Genomic DNA, 23,445 nt, shown 5'->3' with positions numbered 1-23,445 from the left:
ATGATGTCATAAATTTGACATTCTAAATGCAAACTTAGAGCAACAGAAACAACAGGAAATGGAGCTGGGGAGAGGAAAACCTGCATAACAACAAAAGAAATTCAAGAGTGAAAAGAAATGAGTCAAACATCTCTGAAACAAAAAAAGAAGGTGAGTGAATTGAATGGTCCTAGAATCTTGCCATAGAGCTAAGAAAATGCAGACATCAACAAATGTAAATACCATTACCTCTGGGAATGTTCTGCAACAATTAAATCATTTCATATACTGACTACAAGTGAAGTAAATGGAAAGAAAATAAAGAATATGAAAAATGGAGCAAAAGAGGATTAAAGCATTCAGGAGGGATCCCTGGGTGGCTCAGTGGTTTAGTGCCTGCCTTTGGCCCAGGGTGTGATCCTGGGGTCCCGGGATCTACCCTGGAGTCCCAGGATCGAGTCCCACATTGTGCTCCCCGCATGGAGTTTGCTTCTCCCTCTGCCTGTGTCTCTGCCTCTCTCTCTCTCTTTCTCTCTCTCTCTCTCTCTCTGTATCTCTCATGAATAAATAAATAAAATCTTAAAAAAAAAAACCTTCAGGATAAGTCAATCTAATAATTCAGCATTTATTGAGCATATGCTTATATGTTAGTGACAAGAAGTGAAAATACTCTATCTTTGAAGAATGCACAGCATAGTAGGAAAGAGAATACATAAACAAAGTACAATTCAGTGCTCAGTAAAAGTACGTACAAAAAACACAGGCAACACAAAGGAATGTGTTGCCTGTGCAACTTCTCCCAGGTCATGCTGAGATGCATTTTGAAGAACATTAAAGAGAAGAGGAGGTTACAAGGAAACAGGTTGATATGTAGGCAAATACAAGTCATTTAGCACAAGCAAACATACCTATAAAAGTGTACAGTGGAGGGCAAGTTGGAGGTAGACAGGATACACCATGAGGCTCCTGGTCAATAAAAAAAAAAAAAAGTGAGTGAAGAGTGTACCAGAAATGAAGCATAATTGGATTTATGTTTTATAAATATCACTTTAAATAGATGGGGTCTATGGATCTAGAAATCAGGGAGGATTTGAGGTTATGAAGCCTAATCAAAAGTCTATAATTCTAAGAATGAAGGCCCATAATGATCTGAGATCTGGAACAAGGCAATGATAATAGGGACAGAGAAGAGGAACTGAGTTTTAAATATCTTTTGCAGTTATAAATGACAGGATTTCATGGTGATGATGTAAGGAATGGCTGGAAGGGTTTCAGGATCAGTTCTAGGACCACACACCTCTGCCATTCTCTGTAGGCACAGACTCAAATGTCCAACTAACACTGATGCAAAAAGGAAATAGTATATGTGCTGCCGAAGCGAGCACGCAAAAAGGAAATAATGCACATGCTGCTCCTGAGCACATTGATCCATATTAGAAGATGAGCTCTTAAAATAGGAAATAACAATAGTCTTGATCACATTATAGCTACTGAGTTAGCGTGAAACAATACAAATAATGCTCCAATACAATGATATTTCCCACAGTTGAAAATAAACATATTTGAATAGTGACCATGACATGAATTATCTCCCTGTTCTCGCCTAACTAGCTTAGCTTGTTCACAAGAAACCTCTTTTCATCCTAGCTGGTATGAACAATTAGAAAATATGTACAGAAGGTTAGATCTGCACAGGCTTAATAACCTTGATTTTAAAAATCCAGCTAATATTGGTGAGGCTTAGATCCACAGAAGATTGGAGTTCAGGTTTATTAAGAAAAGAAACAGGGATCCCTGGGTGGTGCAGCGGTTTGGCACCTGCCTTTGGCCCAGGGCCCGATCCTGGAGACCCCGGATCGAATCCCACGTCGGGCTCCCGGTGCATGGAGCCTGCTTCTCCCTCTGCCTGTGTCTCTGCCTCTCTCTCTCTCTCACCGTGTGCCTATCATAAATAAATAAAAAATTAAAAAAAAAAAAGAAACAAAAGAAGTTTCATGGCCAAACGAAAAGTTCCTTAAGTAGCAATCTTTAGAGTAGTAGAGAAAATAAATGTTATTCTGTATGAGTAATTTCACATTTAAATCAAAGTCCTACTGAGCTCTGGAAAGACATCCCACAGTATTTCCTCTGGCATCATTTTTTAAAATGATAAATGCCTCATGCCTCAAATCTATAAACCAACAAATTTATATATTAAAAATTGTTTATATAGCTCTCTGATATGTATTATTTTTATTTATGCCTCTTAGAACAAGACGGAAAATGTCTAAAATGCATACATGTATATACATATATATATGTACATATGTTTCTTTATATTGGCAAAGAGACAAATTCTAATTTTTGTTTATCCTTTTATTCCTAAACCCAAGGTTTCTTATGCTCCTGTGATTAATTAATAAACATTCTTTGTTTCCATATTAAGAATGAGACTGGATCGAAGAACTCAAAAGACAGCATAGACACAGAGAAAAGAAAGGATTCTGACAAATCAGGAGTTCGTCTGAGCACTCAGGTGAGCTGACCTCTTAAGAGTTGGTAGAGAATAACAGAGCAGAAAGCATAACAGAAAATTTGAGGGGGCAGGGACGTTCTGGAAGATAAGACTGAGCTTCCAAGATTTCTATTAAGGGATATCTAATATCCTTATGGAGAGGCTAAGGACAAACTAGGAGAAGCTGGTGCCTGCTTTCCCCACCAGTACACATCCCCATGTTCATGTAGAATATATAATTAGAAACCACAGCCACCTTCTCTGCTCTGCCTATGGGAGGAGACTGGTCTTTGTTCAAATCAGGGAGGGCAGGGGAGTCTGGCCATCGCATTGACCATTTTCTGCACAATCTTTCAGATGAGGCGTGCAGTCAGTCCGAATCACTTGCTGAGATGTTGCCCCATGCGAGGTCACTCGTCGTGTAGACGCTGCCTTTGTGCAGCTGAGGGAACAGTACCTCTTGGCCCTTGCCGCACAATACGTATTTATATTCACATGTGCCTGTTGTGGGAGCAGGGCCGGCAGATCACCATGATCAGGGTGAGCAGAGATCAAACTACTGATTTTGGAGGGGAGCCACAGGCAATCTGGGTGAGGGGAAGGATATGGGGAATAGAAACTCTTCCACTTGCCTCTCCATAGGATCCTCCAGTTTGATTCCTCCCAAAGGAAAAGCTATAGAATGCTCTATTCCCTCTTAGGCAGCTGCTTGGGAGCCCTGCTGCAGCCTCACTTAGGTGCTAGCTGCCCTCATCTTTGTAGTGTGCTCAAAAATGGTAAATATATATGTCTTCCTAGCTTCAGCTAACAGGCTTAACCTTAAGGGAGAAAATGAGAAAAAGGGAAGGAAAATGGTCAACTCTGCCATCTTCCATTTAAGAAGAGCCACAGGTGAAAAAATATGAGACATCAGATTTGTTTCTTAGTTTTGGATTCTCCTCCAGGTAGATCTCTATTTTTTTTGCTCCTTGGAGAGTTTAGGATTGGGCCAGAGCTAGAATAGCATGTAAGGGCCAAGGTTGAGTTAAGCCATATAGGACAAGGACCTTCTCTTTGGGCTCTGCTATGTTCAGCTTGAAGTAGTTGTTCTGTAGGCATGTGCATGGCAGGAGTGGGTGATGGGGTGTTACATCCCTGGGTCTCTTCTCTCCTCCAAAGGGATCACAGGAATTATCATTGCCAAAGACTGATTCCCGAGGGTTCCTTGTGCGAAATCAGTGGTCCCGAACTTCACGGAGCCCATCTACCAGAGGTCCATCAATAGACGAACCCAGAAGCAAGAGCACCAGTCTTAAGGTAGAGATGGATATAAAATTATGGAGAACATGATATAATAATAATAGTTAACATTTATTGATGCTTTCTATGTGCCAGGCCCCTCTATGTACTTCACATGTTTTAGCTAATTCAATCATCATTAAAACAAACAAACAAAAACCCCATAAGCCCCATTTTAAGTTGAGAAAATTGACACAGAGTAACTTACCTAAGATCTCACATTAATAACACTAATAGAGGTAGATTAAAGCCCAGGGTCACAAGGTCTATAAGCTGTACACTTAATGATTAAGCCCTTTGGCTTCTCCCTTTTTTCCTTCTTTCCTTCCTTCCTTCCTTCCTTCCTTCAACAACTATTTACTGAATAATCAAACCTTAGAAGATGGAGTGGAAAAATCAACAAAAGAGATAAATTGTTGAAAAGTGTTAGATTGTGTGTTGTTTTGGTCCCTTAACTAGGCCTGGCCCCATGAAAAGAAAATGTTAGTTTTGAGATCAAGTTTTTGATACAGGGAGAGACAAGACACAGACCTAGCCACTAGGAAACATGTATCTCTGTGAAAAGTGGCTCAATAGTCTAACCAAAAATATGCCTTTTGAAACACATGAAACAGTCATAAAAACTGAAATAATATATAGATGCTTAATAATTCATTGCACACCTTCATAAAGGTATTTTTTCTCTAGAATTCTTCCTTTTTACTTAGGAAGATGATTCTCTCCAAATGAGCTCCATTGGCACATAGAGTTCTTTTCTTTACTTTTATTTTTTTAAGATTTTATTTATTTTTTCATGAGAGACACAGAGACAGAGGCAGAGACAGAGGCAGGCTCCCCATGCAGAGCCCGATGTGCGACTTGATTCCAAGACCCCAGGATCAAGACTTGAGCCAAAGGCAGATGCTCAACCACTGAGCCACCCAGGTGCTCCAAGGCACACAGAGTTCTGAAGGCAATGGAGAGATGCTTGGTTCTCCAATCCACCAACCTTCCCAGCAATCATGGCATTAATCAGAGGGCAATGTAGAGAGAGGTACCTCCAGGTGTTTTATAGAGTCTGCTGGTGAGAACGTCTGGTCTAGTTGCTCATAGAATTAACTGGAGGTCACAGGTGAAGGCAGTGGTGAGCAAGGACCTGTATTCAAGCCCTCCATCCTACCTGGAGGTCTCTGAGCAAATGCAAAGGAAGCAACAAACGTTGCAAACTAAGTGCCAGCTGCCTAAGGGCAAGCAAGGAAGAAGACCTGTGCCCTATCAACTCCAAAGGGGGAAAAAAAAAAAAAGCTTGAGGTGCTGGAGGAAGGTAGAGGGAAATAAGAACCGTCTATCTCTGTGTCCATGTAACTGAAATAGCCAATAACTGGGGCCTTGAAACATCTGAGCCCCTTCAAGCCCCACTGAAAGGAGCTAGGATTGACTAGGATCAAATTAAGGGCTATGAATGGATAGAGGGGAGGGGAAGGCTCCTTGACTCCTCCTGGTTAGAGATGGGGACAGATACGCATCTAATGCAGACTCACTTTCTTGCTCCAGCTCCCCAATAGCTCCACGACCTCCCGGACTTCATCAGCCTCCCCTAGCCAGCACGAGTCCCCAGAGCAGCTGTCAGAGCAGGCCTCTCCGCCCACGCCACCTCTGCCATCCACGCCGCCCATGCCTCTCGACTCCCGTCCTCCCACTCCCCCGGAGCCCCATAGCTCATCCCGGCGCAGCACCAGGATGCATGAGAATCCCGAAGCCTGGGCTCACGGCATCGTGCGGGATATCCGCGACTCCCGGGAGTCTTCGCAGCTGCGGGATTACCCACGCACGCCCCCCACCGAATGGAAGTCGTATTCCCAGCGCAGATCGACTTACTCCTCTCAGCTGGACCGCGACTGTCTGTCCGAACTGCCTCAACCACCCCGGCAGCACCAACGGGAGGAAGAGGAGGAGGAGGAGGAAGCCTACTGGGCCTCGGTGAAAACTCTGTATGAGAAGATCCCGAGCTGCTCGCGCCCCCGACCGGTGAGAAGGGTCCGCCCACCTGGTATCTGAGACTCCCCTCCACTCAACCCTGCAAGCCTGAGTCTCCCCCAGCCTCCCTCCTCTCCAATGTGTAGGAAGTCCTGCCCAGCTTCTCCCCTACCCCTGCAGCCTTAGGAGTTGGAGGGAATCCCAGCCCTTGGCTGTCTCCAGCATCCCAGGGCTCCAACAGGGGCCTCGCTGTTTTCTTCCCACCTTGCCTTGGCATGAGCCCCTTTCCTGATCCCTTCCATCTGTGTGGCTGACTGTCCTCCCAATGGCGCCCTTCTCTGTAGCCCAAACCCAAGAATGCTATCACCATCGCTGTGTCATCCCGGGCTCTTTTCAACATGATGGACGGCAGGAAAATCTACGAGGAAGAGGGTCTAGAAAAGTACATGGAATATCAGCTCAACAATGAGAATGTCATCCTGACCCCAGGGCCTGCGTTCCGCTTTGTTAAGGTACGCTGTTATACTGTGTTTGGAATTGCAGGACCCCGGATGCAGAGGGAAGGACCCATGAAAACCCTTGGGATCTCATCCAGGTTCCCAGATAATTCCTGGTCCACTCTTGTAATCCTTGTCTTTTTCAAATTGACCCCAGGTCAGCTTATGCTTCCAATAGAGGCTCATAGACTGATGAGAAAGGGCCTCCAGTTCTAGATTTGGGATGTTGAGATGGCCTCAGTGCAGTTCTAATCATGACACCTTTAAGAAACACCTTTGTTTCCCTCCTAGAAGGAATGGTAACCAGAAGCAATAATGAGTTTACAATCCCTGTAGTAGAAACAAAATGCCTCATTAAAATGAGATGAAATTCACTTTAGCTGCTTTTGATCCAAATATAACATATTAAGGAAATCAAGATGATCTTGGTTGACATGATTTTAATTGAAAATGTAAGGTTCTCTGAACTCCTAACACTGATCCCCTATATAACTTATACAAATGTTACACAATAACATTATAACCAGGCAGAAATAAATGCCACTTCTGCAAGGTGTGAGTAGGAAGTGATTTTCTTTTAAAGATTTTATTTACTTATTCATGAGACACAGAGAGAGGCAGAGACATAGGCAGAGATCCTGGGACTCCAGAATCACACCCTGGGTGGAAAGCAGGCACTAAACTCCTGAGCCACCCAGGGATCCCTGAGTAGGAAGTGATTATAGGGCATTTTAGAAGTATGGGAAGAAACTACTAACCTATTCTAAAGACTCATGTTTAGAAAATAGACAAAGCGTGTTGGTAGCATGTATTCTAAAATTGGAACAATACAGAAACCATTAGCATGTCTCCTTTGCAAGGATAATATGCAAATTCAGGAAGCATTCTATAGTTTCACAATAAATGATAATCACCAGATGATAAAGAAAAGCAGATTTTAGAAATAAAAAAAATTAGACAAAGCATGAGAGGGTTTTATCCCAATCCTTTTCTCTGCCTACCCCACAGAGAGAATTCTAGGAAACCAAATGTAGCAATTTTCAACAAACATTACCTATCTATTCAGTAAACATTAACTGAAGTCCTTTGCATAAGAGGCTGAAAGTACAGAAATGAGTGGCATAACCCCACCTTCAAGGAACCACGATCTCTCAGTGAAGAGTCTTCAGAGTTTGAATTTGACACCAATGATATCTTTTCTCTCCAGACTTCAGACTTCAATGCCCACCTTGCCTGGCCCTCTTTACATGCATTCATGTTTGTAACCTGCAGGCACTGCAGCATGTCAATGCTAGACTCCGTGAGCTGTATCCTAACGAACAGGACTTATTTGATATTGTACTGATGACTAATAACCATGCCCAAGTGGGAGTGCGGCTTATAAACAGCGTCAATCACTATGGTAAGTAAAATAAATACCATGTGGAAGAACAGCTTGCTGCTCTGGAAGAGAGAAGCCATGTTATTTTGCTAACTGTGGCCTAACTAATGCAGTGTCTTTGATACTGAAACCCCCCTCTGCGTGAGGAATGTTTATTTGCCTATGTCAGAGAAAGAGAGGCCATGTTCATTTTTAACTTCAGCATAGAGTTGGGCCGAAAGCTCTGGACTTAACTTGTCAAGTGTGAATTTCAAAGTCTTAATCCCAGCTCCCGCAATATATTTCTCTGTTTTATGTTTTTCACTTCTAAACTTGACTTCAAGGAGCCATCAACCCAGAGGCTTTCCCTGTGTGATCAAACCTCTTGCTCACCACAGATCCGTGTTTGAGGTTTACGGGTTTTCACCTTTCCTGGCCACTCTTACAATCTGATTCTCCCTGACTGCTCTCCTCACACATCAAATCCATATCCATGCCAGCAAAATTATCTTTGTTCCTTAATATGGAAATTTTGATTGACTCTAGGTTCTTCATGGCATTTCCATCAGCATATTGGATACTTTAAGAGAAAATCCCCATTTTCCTGTTATGGAATTACTCGACTTGTTATTTGGGGAGCTTTAGACTATTTTCTAAGTACCTATCCAGGTTTATGGATATGTCAAGTCAAAGTAACATTGAACTTTTGCATATTTAAATTCAAGGTTTAAAGTGGGCATAGTTATAAATAATCCAGCTGTCTTACAACTTATGAGTTTTACATTATCCTAATTATAAGTCTGATGTCTGAGACATACTTTAAAAAATGGTTGCCTTTCAAAACAGCAGCTTTCATAGTGTTACAACCTGAGAAGAGATCATAGTACTCATCTATGCTAAACCTTTTATTTTTTACAACACACAGTCTTACACAATTTAGTAGGTAACCTGGGTCTATCGATTCTTCACCAAACTGAGCCCATCAAGGGCATAAGAAATCATATGTACCTATCAGTTCTGCTAATGAGCTGGTTGAGTTCATCTTCTCAAGCAACTTTATTCATGAAACAATAGGCTTTCACCTGGAAGAGTTAGTTTCTTCCATTATCTGGGTGCTGAAGGCAATTTGTATCTCCCTCTGCTATGACCTATTACATTATCATTTCTGTTTTACATGCCTGGCTCTCAGTGAACTGTGATCTCCTTAAAAAGGGAGATGATGTTTTAATTGCTTCTGAAGTCCTCAATGCCACCAAATTATTTCTGATCATTAAATTAATATTATTTAAGGGTTTGACGAATACACTTTTGTGTCACTTATGCCCAATATTGGCTTAAGTGAAAAAAAAGGTATTTTGTTAATATCATAGCAAACACTTCAACCTTAACTGTGGATGGATGGACCCTACTATTCTGTTAATCCATACAGAGGAAAAACAACTGACAAGACACAAAATTCTACTTTATATCACATACAGCTACACAGTTCACTATGTATCCACTTTGAATGGATATATACTATCATATGCATAATGTTATGCTTTATTTAATTGTTCTCAAATCATTAGAGTGTTGTGCTCTTATAAACAATCTTGAACTGAGACCTTTACACGTAAATCTATATCAGAGTTTCAGTTTATTCCCTTAGAATAAGATAGAAAATGTCAAAAAGTATAAACCAATAAAAGCTCTTGATACATATTGTCAAATTACTTTCTAGATAGCTTGTACCAGTTTATACTTTCATCTAAAGTAAAAATAGGTGCCTATGTCACAAACCTTTCACCAATATCTAGCATTTGTTTTTTAATTGTTATTGATTCGAAAGACACATAATGGCATTTTAATATTTAGTGTAATTTTAAATTATATTTAAAATTTCAAGTCAAGGGACACTTGGGTAACTCAGCTAAGCAGCTGGTTCTTGGTTTTGGCTCAGGGCAAGATCTTGGGGTCCTGGGATCAAGTCCTCAGGGAGGGGGTCAGCTTGAGGATTCTCGGGATTCTCTCTCCCTCTGCCCTCCCCCACCCCACCCCCCGTGCTTGGTTTCTTTCTCTTTCAAATAAATAAATCTTTAAAAATAAATAAACAAATAAATATATACAGTTTCAAGTCCAGAAACAATTTCAGACCTTTTGTTGTTGTTTTCAGAAAACAGCTTAAACCCTAGCAGTGCTTGTCATTACTATTGTATTGTCCCTCCAGAAATACAGAAATAGTGCTTAAAATAAAGCCACACATTAACTATCTCTTTCAACAAGTAAAGAGCCTGTGGTTGAAGGAAGAGAACTTTGTCTAGTCTAGTCACAAGAGTCACTGTGAATCAGTGGGCTTAGACAAATCTTTGTGTCTCAATATCCTTTTCTGTAACAATGATAATAATGCCTATCATACAACTGTTGTGAGTGTAAATTGGCATGGTCTATGTGAACATACTTAATAAGCTATCATACACCAAACACATTCACTATTATATAAAATAATAATATAATTTAAAATATAATTGTTATATGTAACACAGCAGTTTTTTATTATTAGTGCTACAAAGGTAATTCTAAAACCTCAATAAGGAAGTTATTCCTAAGGTTATTCCTCAATTATTCCTAAGATAACTTTGATTTACATTTAAAGTAAGGATATTGTCTCTGACATAACAAAGTCTTTCTTGCCCAATAATAGGCTTACTAATTGACCGCTTCTGTCTGACCGGTGGAAAAAGCCCCATTGGCTATTTGAAGGCATATCTTACCAACTTGTATCTTTCTGCAGATTCTGAAAAAGTACAAGAAGCAATACAAGAAGGTATTCATTGGGTTTTATCCCTCAAGTTAATAAAGAGGTTTGCACTAGTGTGGACTTTCATTGGGCTTCATATATGATTATATGGCTATGTCCTTGTTAAATTTTCTGCTAAGGTGTTTCCACAAGTCGCAGCCCCTAAATCCGTCTTTTAGAGCTTTTGACCTTCTTGGAAGTGGACATTCTCAGTGATTGTCCTAAACCCATTTTACACTTTCCCATCCATTACAGAAATGGAGGCAGTGCATAGACAACTGTTTTGAGATGTGTGGTTATAAAGAGCAATTGAGTCATCAGGTTAGCTAGACAAAAATATTGTGAGGTCTGGGCGGACCTTTTTTTTCTTTTTCTTTAATCATTAAAATGGTAGAAGAAACTGATGCCCCTGAGAAAAGTATTAATAAATCTCCATGGTCTGCCAGGGATCGCCTCTGCAACAATGTTTGATGGAGCTAAAGACATGGCTTACTGTGACACACAGCTCCGTGTGGCCTTTGACGGGGATGCCGTCCTCTTCTCTGACGAATCTGAACATATTGCCAAGGAGTATGGGCTGGACAAATTCTTTCAACATGAAACACTATTTGAAAATAAGCCTCTTGCTCAGGTAGGTTCAGTGAGTTCTAATTATTTTTCATCTGCCTATTTTCTAAAATACAGATATACATAGTTTAAATTATTTTAGGCAGGCCACTCCTCATTTCTTATTCTTTACACTTTGCTCCCTTTCTTATCCTTCATACTTTTCTCCCTTTCATGAACTCCTCATTTTGAAACATCTACTAGTCTGTTGGGTTTTTTGTTTGTTTGTTTGTTTTGTTTTAGCATTCTTTTATCTAGCCTTTTTGGAAGTGTTTCTATGATGTTCTCGTGATAATGAGTTCACCTCCAAATTATAAGTAATAGAGGTAATATGGTTTACCAGTGAGCCATTTCTACATAATAAATTCCCAGAATAGTAAAATGATTTCCAATAGGTCAGTAAACATTTGTGGACCTCTTTGCCCATAAACCTCAAACTCACTAACAGCATTACTTAATTGAGAAAATCTGCACAACTGAGAGCTCAAATTGAATCAAAATAATGAGCCTCAAACAAGTGCAAGCTATGAACACCTAATCAAAATGAAACTGAATATTTCGTTTTTTTGGAATCAGTCCATGAACTGAAGTGTTAAAGTCACAGTCTGAAATGAACAAAACTTACAACTTCTGAACCAAAGAAATCTGAAACATCAAAATATTCTCCAAACTGAGTCTGAACTGATGGGTTATTTAATTTTAATCTAAGAATTTTACCAAAGAATTGGTATTTTTTTTCTTAGCTCTTCTAGAACTTAAGATAAACTTAAAGTTGTTATTTTCATTACACTTCTAAAAATATAAATAGACCAACTGAAAGCTGAAAAGTTTCACTAACTCACCTCATGTTATAGCAAGTGATATTTAAACTGTGTGTATGAGAGAGAGAGAGAGAGAGAGAGTGTGTGTGTGTGTGTGTGTGTGTGTGTGTGTGTGTGTACATGCATATAACTTCATGGCCCCTCCATAATAGCTTCTTTGAAGCCTTGATCTTATGTTATGAAGTTGCTTAATGCTAACAAATTGAGAGGAAAGTCTTTTGTTGTATTTTACTTAAAGTCTGCTTTGCTGAAATTCAGAGGCCATTGTATAGTAGCCTTTAACTATTACTGAAATTTGGAAGAGTTCCAGAAAAAGAACACTTAAAAAAAAAAACTTCAAAAACATAATTACTTCAAGATAATCTTAAAATATCATTTTCTCATTACAGGTAAATAATTCAAATTTCTTTTAGATTTGGCATTAATCATTTCCCTTTTCCAAGTTAAAGAAATTTTTCTTCCCATTAAACGATTGAAATTTTGAAGCCCAATACTAGTTATTACTGGAATACCCAACAAATTTCTATTAAACCTACTTGTTTCATTATGCAGTCCTTCTGGCAGTGGATAAAGATGTTGGGTTTGTTTTTTTTTTTTTTTTGTTTTTGTTTTTTTTTTTTACATAGAAGAGGGTAGCTTTTCTATAAAGACCAGGCTTTGCCAGTGTGTTCCACTGATGAGAAAGACGTTATGAGGTGAAATTACTGCCCAAACCTTTCAAGTATGTTGATCATGGGACTTGCGGCTTGGTCATGACAATGTTCTAGTCATCTCAGATGGAGTAGACAGCTGGACAGGATTAACTTGTCCACTCAGTGCAATTTATAAGCCTCCAGTGTGGCACCACAGCAAGTAACAGACATTTCCTGATTTGATGCCTACCTCATCTCACCATTCTCAGCCAGTGGTCTCCAATCGTGTGTGTGTATGTCTGTGTTTTAATCAGAAATATTGAGGTATAATTTAGATATAGTGAAATTCATAATTTTTAGTGGATGCTTCTAAACGTTTTTTGACAAGTGTATACAATTATGAAATGATGACCAAACTCAAAATACTCATTATACTCACAAAATTCCCTCATGCATCTTTGTAGACATCCTACCCTGCAATCTTCAGGATCTATCTCTCCACTACTAATTTGATTTGTTTCCCAAAGTTTTTCCTTTTCTAGATGTCACATTAATGGAACCACACAGGATATAATCTTTTGAATTTGACTTCTCAAATAAGAAAAAAGATACATCCACGTCATTCCATGTATTAGTAGTGTCTATTCCTTTTTATTGCTGAGTACGAGTCTCTTTTATGACTGTACCACATTTTCTTTGTCCATTTACCTGTTGGGTGGATATTTAGCTTATTTCCAATTTTTGGCATTTATAAATAAAGCCACTTTAAGCATTTGGATACAAGGTTCTATATAAACTTAAGATCTGATTTCTCTTGAGTAAATAACTAGGAGTAAGATTACTAAGTCATATGGTATATATGTCGCTAGGTCATATGTTTAACTTTGTAAGATACTGGCAAACTATTTTCCAAAATGACCAGATAGCTTTGCATTCCCAATAGCTCTATATGTGAGATTTTGTTGCTCTGCATCCTTAACAGTATTTCGTACTGGCAAGTTGTTTTTTGTTTGCCTCTTTTAAGCTGTTCTAGTGGATATATAATGGTATCTCATTGTGGTTTTATTTTGCATTCCCCTAATGACAAATGGTATTGAACATGTTATCAGGTGTTTATCTGCCATCATGTGTACTCTTTGGCAAATATATCTGTTCAAATGTCTTGCTCATTTGTATTGGGTTTATTATTGAAGTTTAAGAGCTCTTAACATACTAGGGATATAAGTCTTTTAGCAGATATGTTTTGCAAATATTTTCTCTTAGTCTCAAGATAAACATGTTTTTTTTATTCTCTTTATATATTCTCTTTCAGTGTCTTTCAATGAACAGAAATTTATAATTTTGATGAAGTTCAATTTATCAATTAGTCCTTTGATGAATTGTGCTTTTTTTTAAAAAAAAGATTTTATATTTATTTATTAGAGAGAGAGAGAGAGAGAGAGAGAAACAGGTTCCATGCAGGGAGCCTGATGTGGGACTCTATCCCAGGTCTCCAGGATCACACCCTGCGTGGAAGGTGGTGCTAAACCGCTAAGCCACCGGGGCTGCCCATGAATTGTGCTTTTAATGTCATATCTAAAAACCATCAAAGTCACATAAATTTCCTATGTTTCTTAATGTTTTCCTATGTTACAAAATTTTGTAATTTTAGGGGTTTTTTTTAAGGATTATGATCTATTTTGAATTAACTTTTGTATTCGTGCAAAGTGTTGGTTAAGTTCACTTTTACTGCTTATGGATGTTCCAATTGCTCCAGCATTATTTGTGGGAAAGACTAGCTCTCTGTTCCTTTAATATAGGTGCCCATGCTTTTACCAATATCACACTGTCTTGATTAGTACAGTTTTATATTAAGTCTTGAGATTAGGTAGTGTGAGTTCTTCAAATTTGTTATTTTTCAGAATTCTTTTGGATATTCTGAGTCTTTTGCATTTTTTACAGATTCAACAACTAGCTTGTCCATCCTTGGAAAATAAATTCTGCTTGAATATTTTATTATGATTGTGCTGAATTTTTAGCTTACTCTTGGGGAGGGGGATGTTTTAATATCAAGTCTTTCAGTCCATGGACATTATATATCTCTCCATTTATTTATTTATTTATATTTTTTTAATTTTTTTTTATTTATTTATGATAGTCACACGCAGAGAGAGAGAAAGAGAGAGAGAGGCAGAGACACAGGCAGAGGGAGAAGCAGGCTCCATGCACTGGGAGCCCGACGTGGGATTTGATCCCGGGTCTCCAGGATCGCGCCCTGGGCCAAAGGCAGGCGCCAAACCACTGCGCCTCCATTTATTTAGGTCATCTTTGATTTTTTTTTTCAACAGTGTTTCAAATATTTTTGTATACAGCTATCACAACACTTTGTTAGATTTTATACCTAGGTATTTCATATTTTTTGTGCTATTGTGAATGATAGTTTAAAATTTTGATTTCCAATCTGTTTGTTGTAAATATACAGAAATACAATTGGTTTTTGCATATTGACTTTGTATCTTGCAACTTTGTTAAACTCACCAGTTAGTATAGAAAAATTTTTGTAGATTTTTTTTTGAGATTTTCTACATAGGCAATGTTGACTGGGAATAAAAGCACTTTTATTTCATTGTTTCCATTCTGTATGTCTTTTAGTTACCTTTCTTGCCTTAATACCTTTGCTAGTGCATTCAATGGGGTTCAGTAAGAGTGGTAAGAGGGGACATCGTTGTCGTGTCCCTGATCTTTGGGGTAGGTCATTCACTCTTTGACTCCTAAGTATATATAGAGAATATATATTTTTTATGATTTCAATTCTTTAAATTTGTTGAAGAGCCCAGAATATGGCCTATCCTGGTGAATACTTGATGGCTACTTGAGAAGAATGCTGATTCTGTGTTATTGAGTAGTCAAAAATGTCAATCAGATTAAGTTGACAGTGTATTAGCCAGGTAATATTGCCCAGATTTTCCATACTGCCAATGATTTTCTATCTTCTATCCACTATTGAGGAGGCAGTGTCAAAGTCTTGAAGTATATTCTGAGGATCAATCTATTTCACCTTGCAATTATATACATTTTGCTTCATGTATTTTTAATCTCTCTTGCTTAGTGCCCAAATATTTAGGATTGTTATAAATTCTTGGTTAAATAATCCCTTTTCATTATGTAATGTCTGTCTGTCTGAAAGTCACATAATCACACAAGCTTTTTGCTCTTTGTATTTTTTTTTGGACTGGTGTTTATATTGTATATCTTTTCTATAATTTTTATTTTTATCCTATTTTTGTTTTTACATTTATATTGTCTCTGTATTTAAATTGGCTTTCTTGTAGATAGTATACATATATAGTTCATGTTGCCTTTTTTGTACAATCTGACAATCCTTGTGTTTTAACTGCTATTCTTAGATCATTTGTATTTAATATGATCATTACTTAATATTAAAATCTACCATCTTCCTACTTTTTTCTATATGTTTCATCTGTTGTTTCTTTTTCCTTTTCTTACTTTTTGCTTTTGGATTTATTGTATGTATTGTATGTTTCTAGGATTCCATTTTATCTTCACTATTAACTTATAACACATTTAAAATTTTTCAGTGATTACGCTAGGATTGACAACATACAACTTTAAGTAAGCACAATCTACTTTTAAACAATATATTGCCACATTATGTACAGTGTAAGAATCTTACAACAGGATACTCCCAATCCCTTCCTCCCATATTTTATGCTATTGTCACACATTTTATTTTCACCTATACTATCAACTCACAGTACTTTGCTACTATTTTTCATTGGGTAATCAATTATCTTTAGAATGAATATGGATAAGATAAAATATATGACTTTTGTATTAATCTTCATTTTAACCATTTCTAAAAATCTTCATTTCTTTGCATAGATCCAGGTTTCTCACTGTTATCATAGCTATTTTGCCAGAAAACCATTAACATTGCATGTAGAACAGATATGCTATTACCAAAAGCTCTGTTTTTCTTTGTTTGAAAAACTCCTCATTCTCCTTCATTTTTGAAAAATATTTTATTTTGACCACATATAGTTTTCTGCATTTACCATATTTTTCTTTCAGCACTTTGAAAATAGTCAACTTTTTTTTTTTTTTTTTTTTTTTTTTTTTTTTTTTACTTCAACAGCCATCTCCAGGCCCACTTCCAGTGGTGAAGACTTTTGTTTCTTTCCCCTTCCCCTGTAGTAATGGATCTTTACCTGCGCCCTAGGGGTGACAGTGTTTAAAGCCCTTATTCTGGCAGTGTAAAACTTTTGTTACTTAGGAAACATAGGGCAAGTGGAGTTTTAGTCTTTTCTCAGAGTGGTGACTGCTCCTCTCCTCCACGCCTGCACTAACAATGATTGCATTCTTTCATTTCCCATCCTGCCTACAGTTTTCCTTAGAAGCATCTAGTGAAGTCCATTGAAAAAACCTATAAGGAAATGTGTGTTTCTTGGGTATCTGGCTTTCAGGGCTTCTTTGCACTTTTATTAGTCCACATTTGGCCTTTTAAAAAATTATCTCAATTTTTCATACTTGCCTTTATGGTGTCTGGTATGTCTTCCTCCATTGCTTTGCCAAAGATGTGCTAGTTGCCAGTTCTTGAATTCCATCTGTCCTTAAAGATAACTTTAGATTTTCCCTTAGATTTTTTTCCCTTACATTTCATGTCATTCTGTTGCCCTGTTACCTCAGCTCTCTAATTGGCTCAATAAATGTTCTGATCTTTTTCTTAGATTATCTGGCTTTTTCTTATTTTAGATAGGAATATCATCAGTTTTTCTAACTTTCTGCATCCTAGGCAGATTCCAAATGTTTTAAATCATATAGCTTCTCAAAAAGTATTTTTTAGGAACTTTACTTCATATTTTGATATTTTTATTGACAAATTATATACCATTACTGCTGCGCAAATGTTTAAATTATAAAACATACCCAAAAATAGAAATAAGAAAGGATGACATGGATACCTGGTTTGAATATAGTAACATAAACTGACTTGTCCCTATTTCTCCCTTTGGAAACCACTCAAGGAGAACTGTATTCCTCTGTGTTTCAAAGCCAAACTATTGTGAGTTGGGTGGCTCCTGCTAATAGTTACTATACCCCCTTTACTACTGTTGCAAAAAAAAAAAAGTTAATAGTTTTTTTTCACATACATAGAGATAGATATAGATATGTCTTTCACCTTTAGAAAGTGAATATTACTTGTTTTTTTCCTGATATATGCAGCCTCAGGGAAACAGTGATCTAAATAATGTTTAGATCAAAACAGATAGTGATCATCTAAATAAGCCATGTTTATTAAAAAAAAAAAAAACAATTTATTTCCAGAACAGCAGAGAAGAGGGGATCTTTGGAATTATGAAAGCAAGTCAGCCTTAGAATATTATCTTTTACCTTTGCCATAAATCCTCAAAATGTTCCAAGGAAAACCAATCTGTTTCAGTGATAAGTAATAAAAACAGAACCAGCAAAGAATATAAGCAAAGATACTAAGAAAAGGGAAAGAATGGCAAGATCTAATAAGACACGTAGATCTCTCACTAGAAATAGTAGCCAAAGTATGATAAAAAATATCACTAAACATTTACTATAACTTTTAAAAACTTAATAAAGCAAGTCAGGGTCATAGAGTAGAATTGCAAGAATCAGGGGACAGATAGTAAAAAAGCTAAATGGCAGAATTCTGGAAATAAGTAGAGTTGAAAAATAAGTTTTTAGAGAGGAAAAATGACAAAATAGATCACAGGTAAAGAAAACATATACATAAATGGAATCCCTGAAGAAAACACTGCCATTATATTCTGAGGGAAGGAGAGGGTTGTGTGTAGTAAATACAAAGATGCAAATTTATATAAAAATATAAACCAATAAAACATCTCAAAACTGTCATAAGATCTTAATGCATACATTAAACTATTAAAAGATTAAAGGCCACATTATATAATCAGAAATTGAACAAAGTGATCATAAAATTGGAGATGTTCCCTAGTAAAATTGTTTTACATCAAAGATGAAGAAGTAATTCTTTGGGCAGTCTGCACATATGAGTGGGGAAGAAAATCAAGCTGTCCTCAATCTTCTCCACAGCAGCACTCGAAAGAAAAAGACAGTGGAGCATTACTTATTAAAAAAAAAAAAATCTGGGATTTCAGGGTGGCTCCCAGGGTGTGATCCTGGAGTTCCGGGATCGAGTCCCACATCAGGCTCCCTGATGGAGCCTGCTTCTCCTTCTGCCTGTATCTCTGCTTCCCTGTGTGTGTGTGTGTGTGTGTGTGTGTGTCTCATGAATAAATAAATAAAATCTTTTTAAAAAATCTAAGAAAATGGAAGGAAAATATAAATCATAGATTCTATACCCAGCTAAAAATTCATTCATGTAAAAAGAATATAGATCAACAATTGAAAATATCAGGGATTGTTATTTCCATAAGATTTTCTTGAGAAAACTAGTCTAGAAGACAACATTTTGGCCAACATGTAGATGATTGGAAACACAAAGGGACAAACGGGCACAGAATATATTTAATCCCAGAACTAAAACTAAAGCAATTGTAGGGAATATGGTGGCAGAAAAGAAAGCACACATTATGTGTCCTAACAATGTAGAAATGATATAACTAATGAAAACTGGAAAAATGTGGAGGAAAATACCTAAGGAAGAGTAAGTATGTTGTTATCTTCAGTAATAATAGGTGATCAAAGAATAAGATGTAAAGCTGATAAACAGAAATATAAGAATCTTTAATAATGCAAATGTAAACACTGAGAAAGAGGGAACAAGTGAAATTGGGTGGTGCAGGAGAAATAGAGGATAAGAGAGATTTAATTATGATGTGATTTAATTATTTCACATTGTAAAAAAAGAATAGATCCTGGATTAAAAAAATAAAAAACAGAACTACAAAAACATAGTTACAAAGAAACCAATAGAAAGAAAGAATACAAACCTTCCTAAATCTTAGATAAAACACACATACACACATGCACAAAGGAAAAAAAAAAACATTCAATGAACAATCCTTTAAAATCTTTAAACAAGGAAAATGCAATAAAGATCATAAGAAACAACCATCACATATATGTATAATACAATAAATGTAAGTGGCCTAAAATTCTACTTTGTTTAAAAAATTAAGACTTCCAGATCGGAACACATAGCAAAACCCAATTCTTGTTCTATTCCAGAAAACAGCTGAAATTAAGTGTTCAGAAAGGTTGAAAATAAAAGTGAGTTTGAAGATCATAAAGGTAACTGTAAATATGAGACAAGGTTAGATTCAAGCCCAGAAGGCACTGAACTAAATAAAGGAGTATACTTCATAATATTAAAATGTGCAATTCACAAAAAGAAAACTAAAATAGTTCTTTTGGTGATTAACCAAATTTTATTCAGAGTATCCCATTTTGTCATGGATAATTTACGTCTGCTGCCCTGGTTTAAATTTTTATAGAAACTTCTTTCACTCTTAAAACACCAATATTTAAGATAATAAATTATACAGTCATCCTACATTCATTCCAGGAATGCAAGGATAGTTTCATACTACAAGGAAATATACTCACATAAATGCATAGAATTTCAGGATTGTTCCATTGGTGTTATAATACTGCATGCCTAGTGCAGTACTATATCCTTTTATAAGCTCTTATAAGCCTCTGCTTTTTTTCAGCATTCACTTCCTTTAGCTCACTGGATCACAGTTGTGACATATGTTCCTTTTACAGGGTCCCTTAAAAGGCTTTCTGGAAGATTTAGGCAGACTGCAAAAGAAGTTTTATGCCAAAGACGAACGGTTACTTTGCCCTATCAGGACCTACCTGGTTACAGCCAGGAGTGCAGCCAGTTCAGGCGCCCGTGTGCTGAAAACCCTTCGCCGCTGGGGTCTAGAGATAGACGAAGCTCTTTTCCTTGCTGGAGCCCCCAAAGGTCCCATTTTGGTGAAGATAAGGCCCCACATTTTCTTTGATGACCACATGTTCCACATTGAAGGGGCACAGAAGCTCGGCACCATATCAGCTCATGTACCTTATGGCATTAATCAAAAATGAACAATTAGGGGTGGAGAGGAGAAATAAAGCAGTGAGTCCGGTATTACAGAAACCACTTTTTGTGGATCTCTAGGTTATTAGATAGGTATTTCAGAAGATCAGGCCAGAACTTAGTTCATTTGGAAAAGAGGTTACCTTTTGATTTTTTTGAAAACATTTTGAACTTTCAGGTTACCTTCAACTACTTCTCTTTGAGCTGTCAGTGCTGTTGAATACAACTGCACCTACTACCCTCATGGGTAAATCATAATGATGACTCTTTAGGATAAGCTTAGTACTTGAATGCTTAAATGCTGAAAGGCTAAAGCCTAGTTGGTTTTACAAAGCATTGCTCATTTTTGGATGTTGGTAGATAGAATGAATTGTTACCCATCATCACTGTAGAATATTGGTCTTCAAGGAAGGAAAGAGTAAGGTTAAACACACTCTTGAAAATTAGAGTTTATTCTGTTGCCTCTATGACCAGCTTTTTAATCAATACAAAATTAAAAAGTCACTCCACCTGCATAAGTATACCAATTCTGAAACTGCTTATTCAGAAATAAATCGGCAGGTTATTCATATCGGGCACTTTCCATCTAAGATGAGATCCAGACAGAAGTTCCTGGGTAAGCAAGCTCCTTTGAAGCTTACCTGGTGGGTCCATTGCCTCTGGACTACAAGGCTTCATATTTGAAATCTTTAGCTCTGGGCCAGCAGGTAGGTCCAAGGTTTACACAGGAGAAAAAGCCTTGGCTGCCATTTCAAAATGTAACATAAAGTATGGTATCCTATATCCTAGACTTTCGCTGTTACCATTCTTTTATTATTTTTGTTTTGTTTTCAAGAAACATTGACCAGTTTTTAACCATAATCCATTTTATAATAGGCACAGTGAGCTGGTTATTTTCATGCCACCTCATTTTCTTACAAATCAAATGTTTGTAACAGAGTATTATTATTATTACCCCCATTTTTATCAACGAAGAACTTAATACTCACAAAGAAAAAGTAGCTTGTCCCATAATGTGCAGCTAATAAATGGCAGAACTAAGATCCAAAATCAGGCCTTAACTTCAAAAGCTATATTCTGTCTACCCTCTCTATGTTATAGAGCCTTCCACATCAAGTTGTTCTTATTAATTCCATGGCCAAAGGACCCATCTTGAACAGATTAGTCTTTCCATTAAGTTCTATGCTTGAAGTACACAGCAGTTACATAGCAGATCTGGGGATTTCCTTCCTCCTCCTCTCCTCTTCATGCCCTCTCCTGTTCTTTCTATCCCCACCTCTATCTCTAGTGCACTATGTATACATACTCCACCCCAGCTCTACCTCGAGAAAACTGCTGCTTGACATATAGCTTTTGCCCTGCTTCTTAATTTGATGTAAGCTAGTCCAACATATATCAGTTATGACCCTCATTCAGTACCTACTACTTTCTATGCGTTCTTCAGTGTGAAGACGACAAAAGAAACTCAGACATAATCCCATCCTTTAGGAAATTGAAAATCTCAAAAAAAATCTGGTAAAGTAACTCAAGCATGAAAACTGATATAGTCAACACAAGAGGGCTTTTTTGTCCTCAGTACCAAGAGAAGGTCACAAAGGTAGAGATCTGCATGGGCTGGAAGTGGTCAGACCATAGAATTGAGGTCCTCTTTGAAGTAAAAGTATGGATAGATAGAAAAAGAGGAAACAGATGCTCTGGGATCATTGACTTTGAGAGGCAGCTTCAAATTACAGAAAGGGTGGAATAAGGGCCCATCCCTGGTGATTTCTGCTCTGGTGCCTTGTGGAATCACCAGGGACAGTGCTCCTCTCCACCTGTGAGCTCCATCTTCAGCACTCACCTGAAACCTTCTCCTGACATTCTAACCCTCTTCTATTTGTAATGCGACTGTTCACTGCATGTTATATCCTTCCCCAATGTACAGGAGTGAAGAAGTGTCTATCAAAATAATGTAGGGAGTTTATTTCAAACTACACAGGCTGTGTGTCTCTTCTCTTGCCCTGAAGATTCTATAACGGGGGCTGTGGCAGTGGAGGTCTCTGTACCAGACGATAAGCACCTGCAGGGCAGAAATGGCATCCTATTTCTCTGTGACTCTCACAGGGCTCGGGGTCTGGCGCATATTGGATGCGTGAGTAGATGAATGAATGATGACTTGAGAAAAGCTTGGTCAAAAGCTATGACATTTGCAGCCTGAAGATGGGTCCCTGTGGCAATAAGCCCTGACAGTCTTCAATCACTTTACAGTGTACAAAGCACTTGCACTTCCATTATTACATTTAATCGTCTCCTGGAGCGTGCGTGGAAGCCCTTGTGAACGGACCTCCTCAGAAGTGTGTGTCTACAGTAAGTCCAGGCTTTCCCAGGGTATCTCGAGCAGCATCGCCTAAGACCGCTGGAGGATGACTCTTGCTATAGACATCAACACCGCCGTGGTTTTCAGTTCTCAGGCTGTGGTCCATCAACCAGCAGCGTCGGGATCACCTGGGAACTTGTTGGAAATGCGAAGTCTCAGGTCCCATCTGGAACCCGTTGAAGCCTAAACTCTGGTACCCAGATCCTTCAACTGGGGGAGGCGGGGCGGGAGGGTTGTGTTGTTTTTACGAGCTCTGCAGGGGATCCGGACACGACACTAAAGCCTGAGAACCACCGGTCCATTCTGTCTCCCACTGGTTCATGCTGCTAAGTTCTTCGCCTCATCATAATAAAAAAGAGCCCTTCCTCAGACCCCAGAAGGGCGGACATCACTCGTTCTCCGGAGGGTGAAAGGCACCAGCACTGAGGGGGTAACAAGTTCCGGGGGTCCTTAACAGGAAAGCACACCAAGCAAGCCCTGATATGTGGGGTTTGCAACCTCAAAATATTCATTAGGTATTGCCATGGGGTCGACCACCACCGCTCTGGGTGCTGTGCTCACCCTCCACGCTCAGGCTGGGGGCCGGCTCCTTGGAGTCACCGCGACCCGGGGCGCCTAGTCCCCTCACCAATCCGGGGCCCTCGGAAGGAAA

The 23,445-nt window shown here is 38.2% G+C and overlaps 1 protein-coding gene and 1 pseudogene across 5 annotated transcripts; both read left to right on the top strand.

Moving 5' to 3' along the window:
- The first annotated feature begins 117 nt into the window (after positions 1-117).
- NT5C1B (5'-nucleotidase, cytosolic IB) lies at positions 118-23,252 on the top strand. Of its 5 annotated transcripts, XM_055327608.1 has the most exons (11): positions 118-150; positions 2,405-2,494; positions 2,831-3,013; positions 3,632-3,769; positions 5,036-5,041; positions 5,285-5,758; positions 6,052-6,219; positions 7,477-7,606; positions 10,245-10,367; positions 10,787-10,971; positions 20,122-23,252. In XM_055327608.1, the coding sequence occupies exons 1-11, from the start codon at positions 118-120 to the stop codon at positions 20,443-20,445; spliced, it is 1,854 nt and encodes a 617-aa protein (XP_055183583.1). In that variant the 3' UTR covers positions 20,446-23,252. The 5 variants fall into 5 exon arrangements, with proteins under 5 accessions (XP_055183583.1, XP_055183584.1, XP_055183582.1 ...); XM_055327609.1 differs by lacking the exon at positions 5,036-5,041 and having other exon boundaries at positions 2,405-2,493; positions 2,881-3,013; XM_055327607.1 differs by lacking the exon at positions 5,036-5,041.
- Positions 7,000-7,100, top strand: LOC129511221 (U6 spliceosomal RNA; annotated as a pseudogene).
- Positions 23,253-23,445: the final 193 nt, after the last annotated feature.

The sequence above is a fragment of the Nyctereutes procyonoides genome, unplaced genomic scaffold (assembly GCF_905146905.1).
Source record: "Nyctereutes procyonoides isolate TBG_1078 unplaced genomic scaffold, NYPRO_anot_genome, whole genome shotgun sequence".
Classification (NCBI taxonomy): domain Eukaryota; kingdom Metazoa; phylum Chordata; class Mammalia; order Carnivora; family Canidae; genus Nyctereutes; species Nyctereutes procyonoides.
The sequence above is the reverse complement of the archived record's forward strand: the minus strand, read 5'-3'. Positions and strand labels throughout refer to the sequence as shown.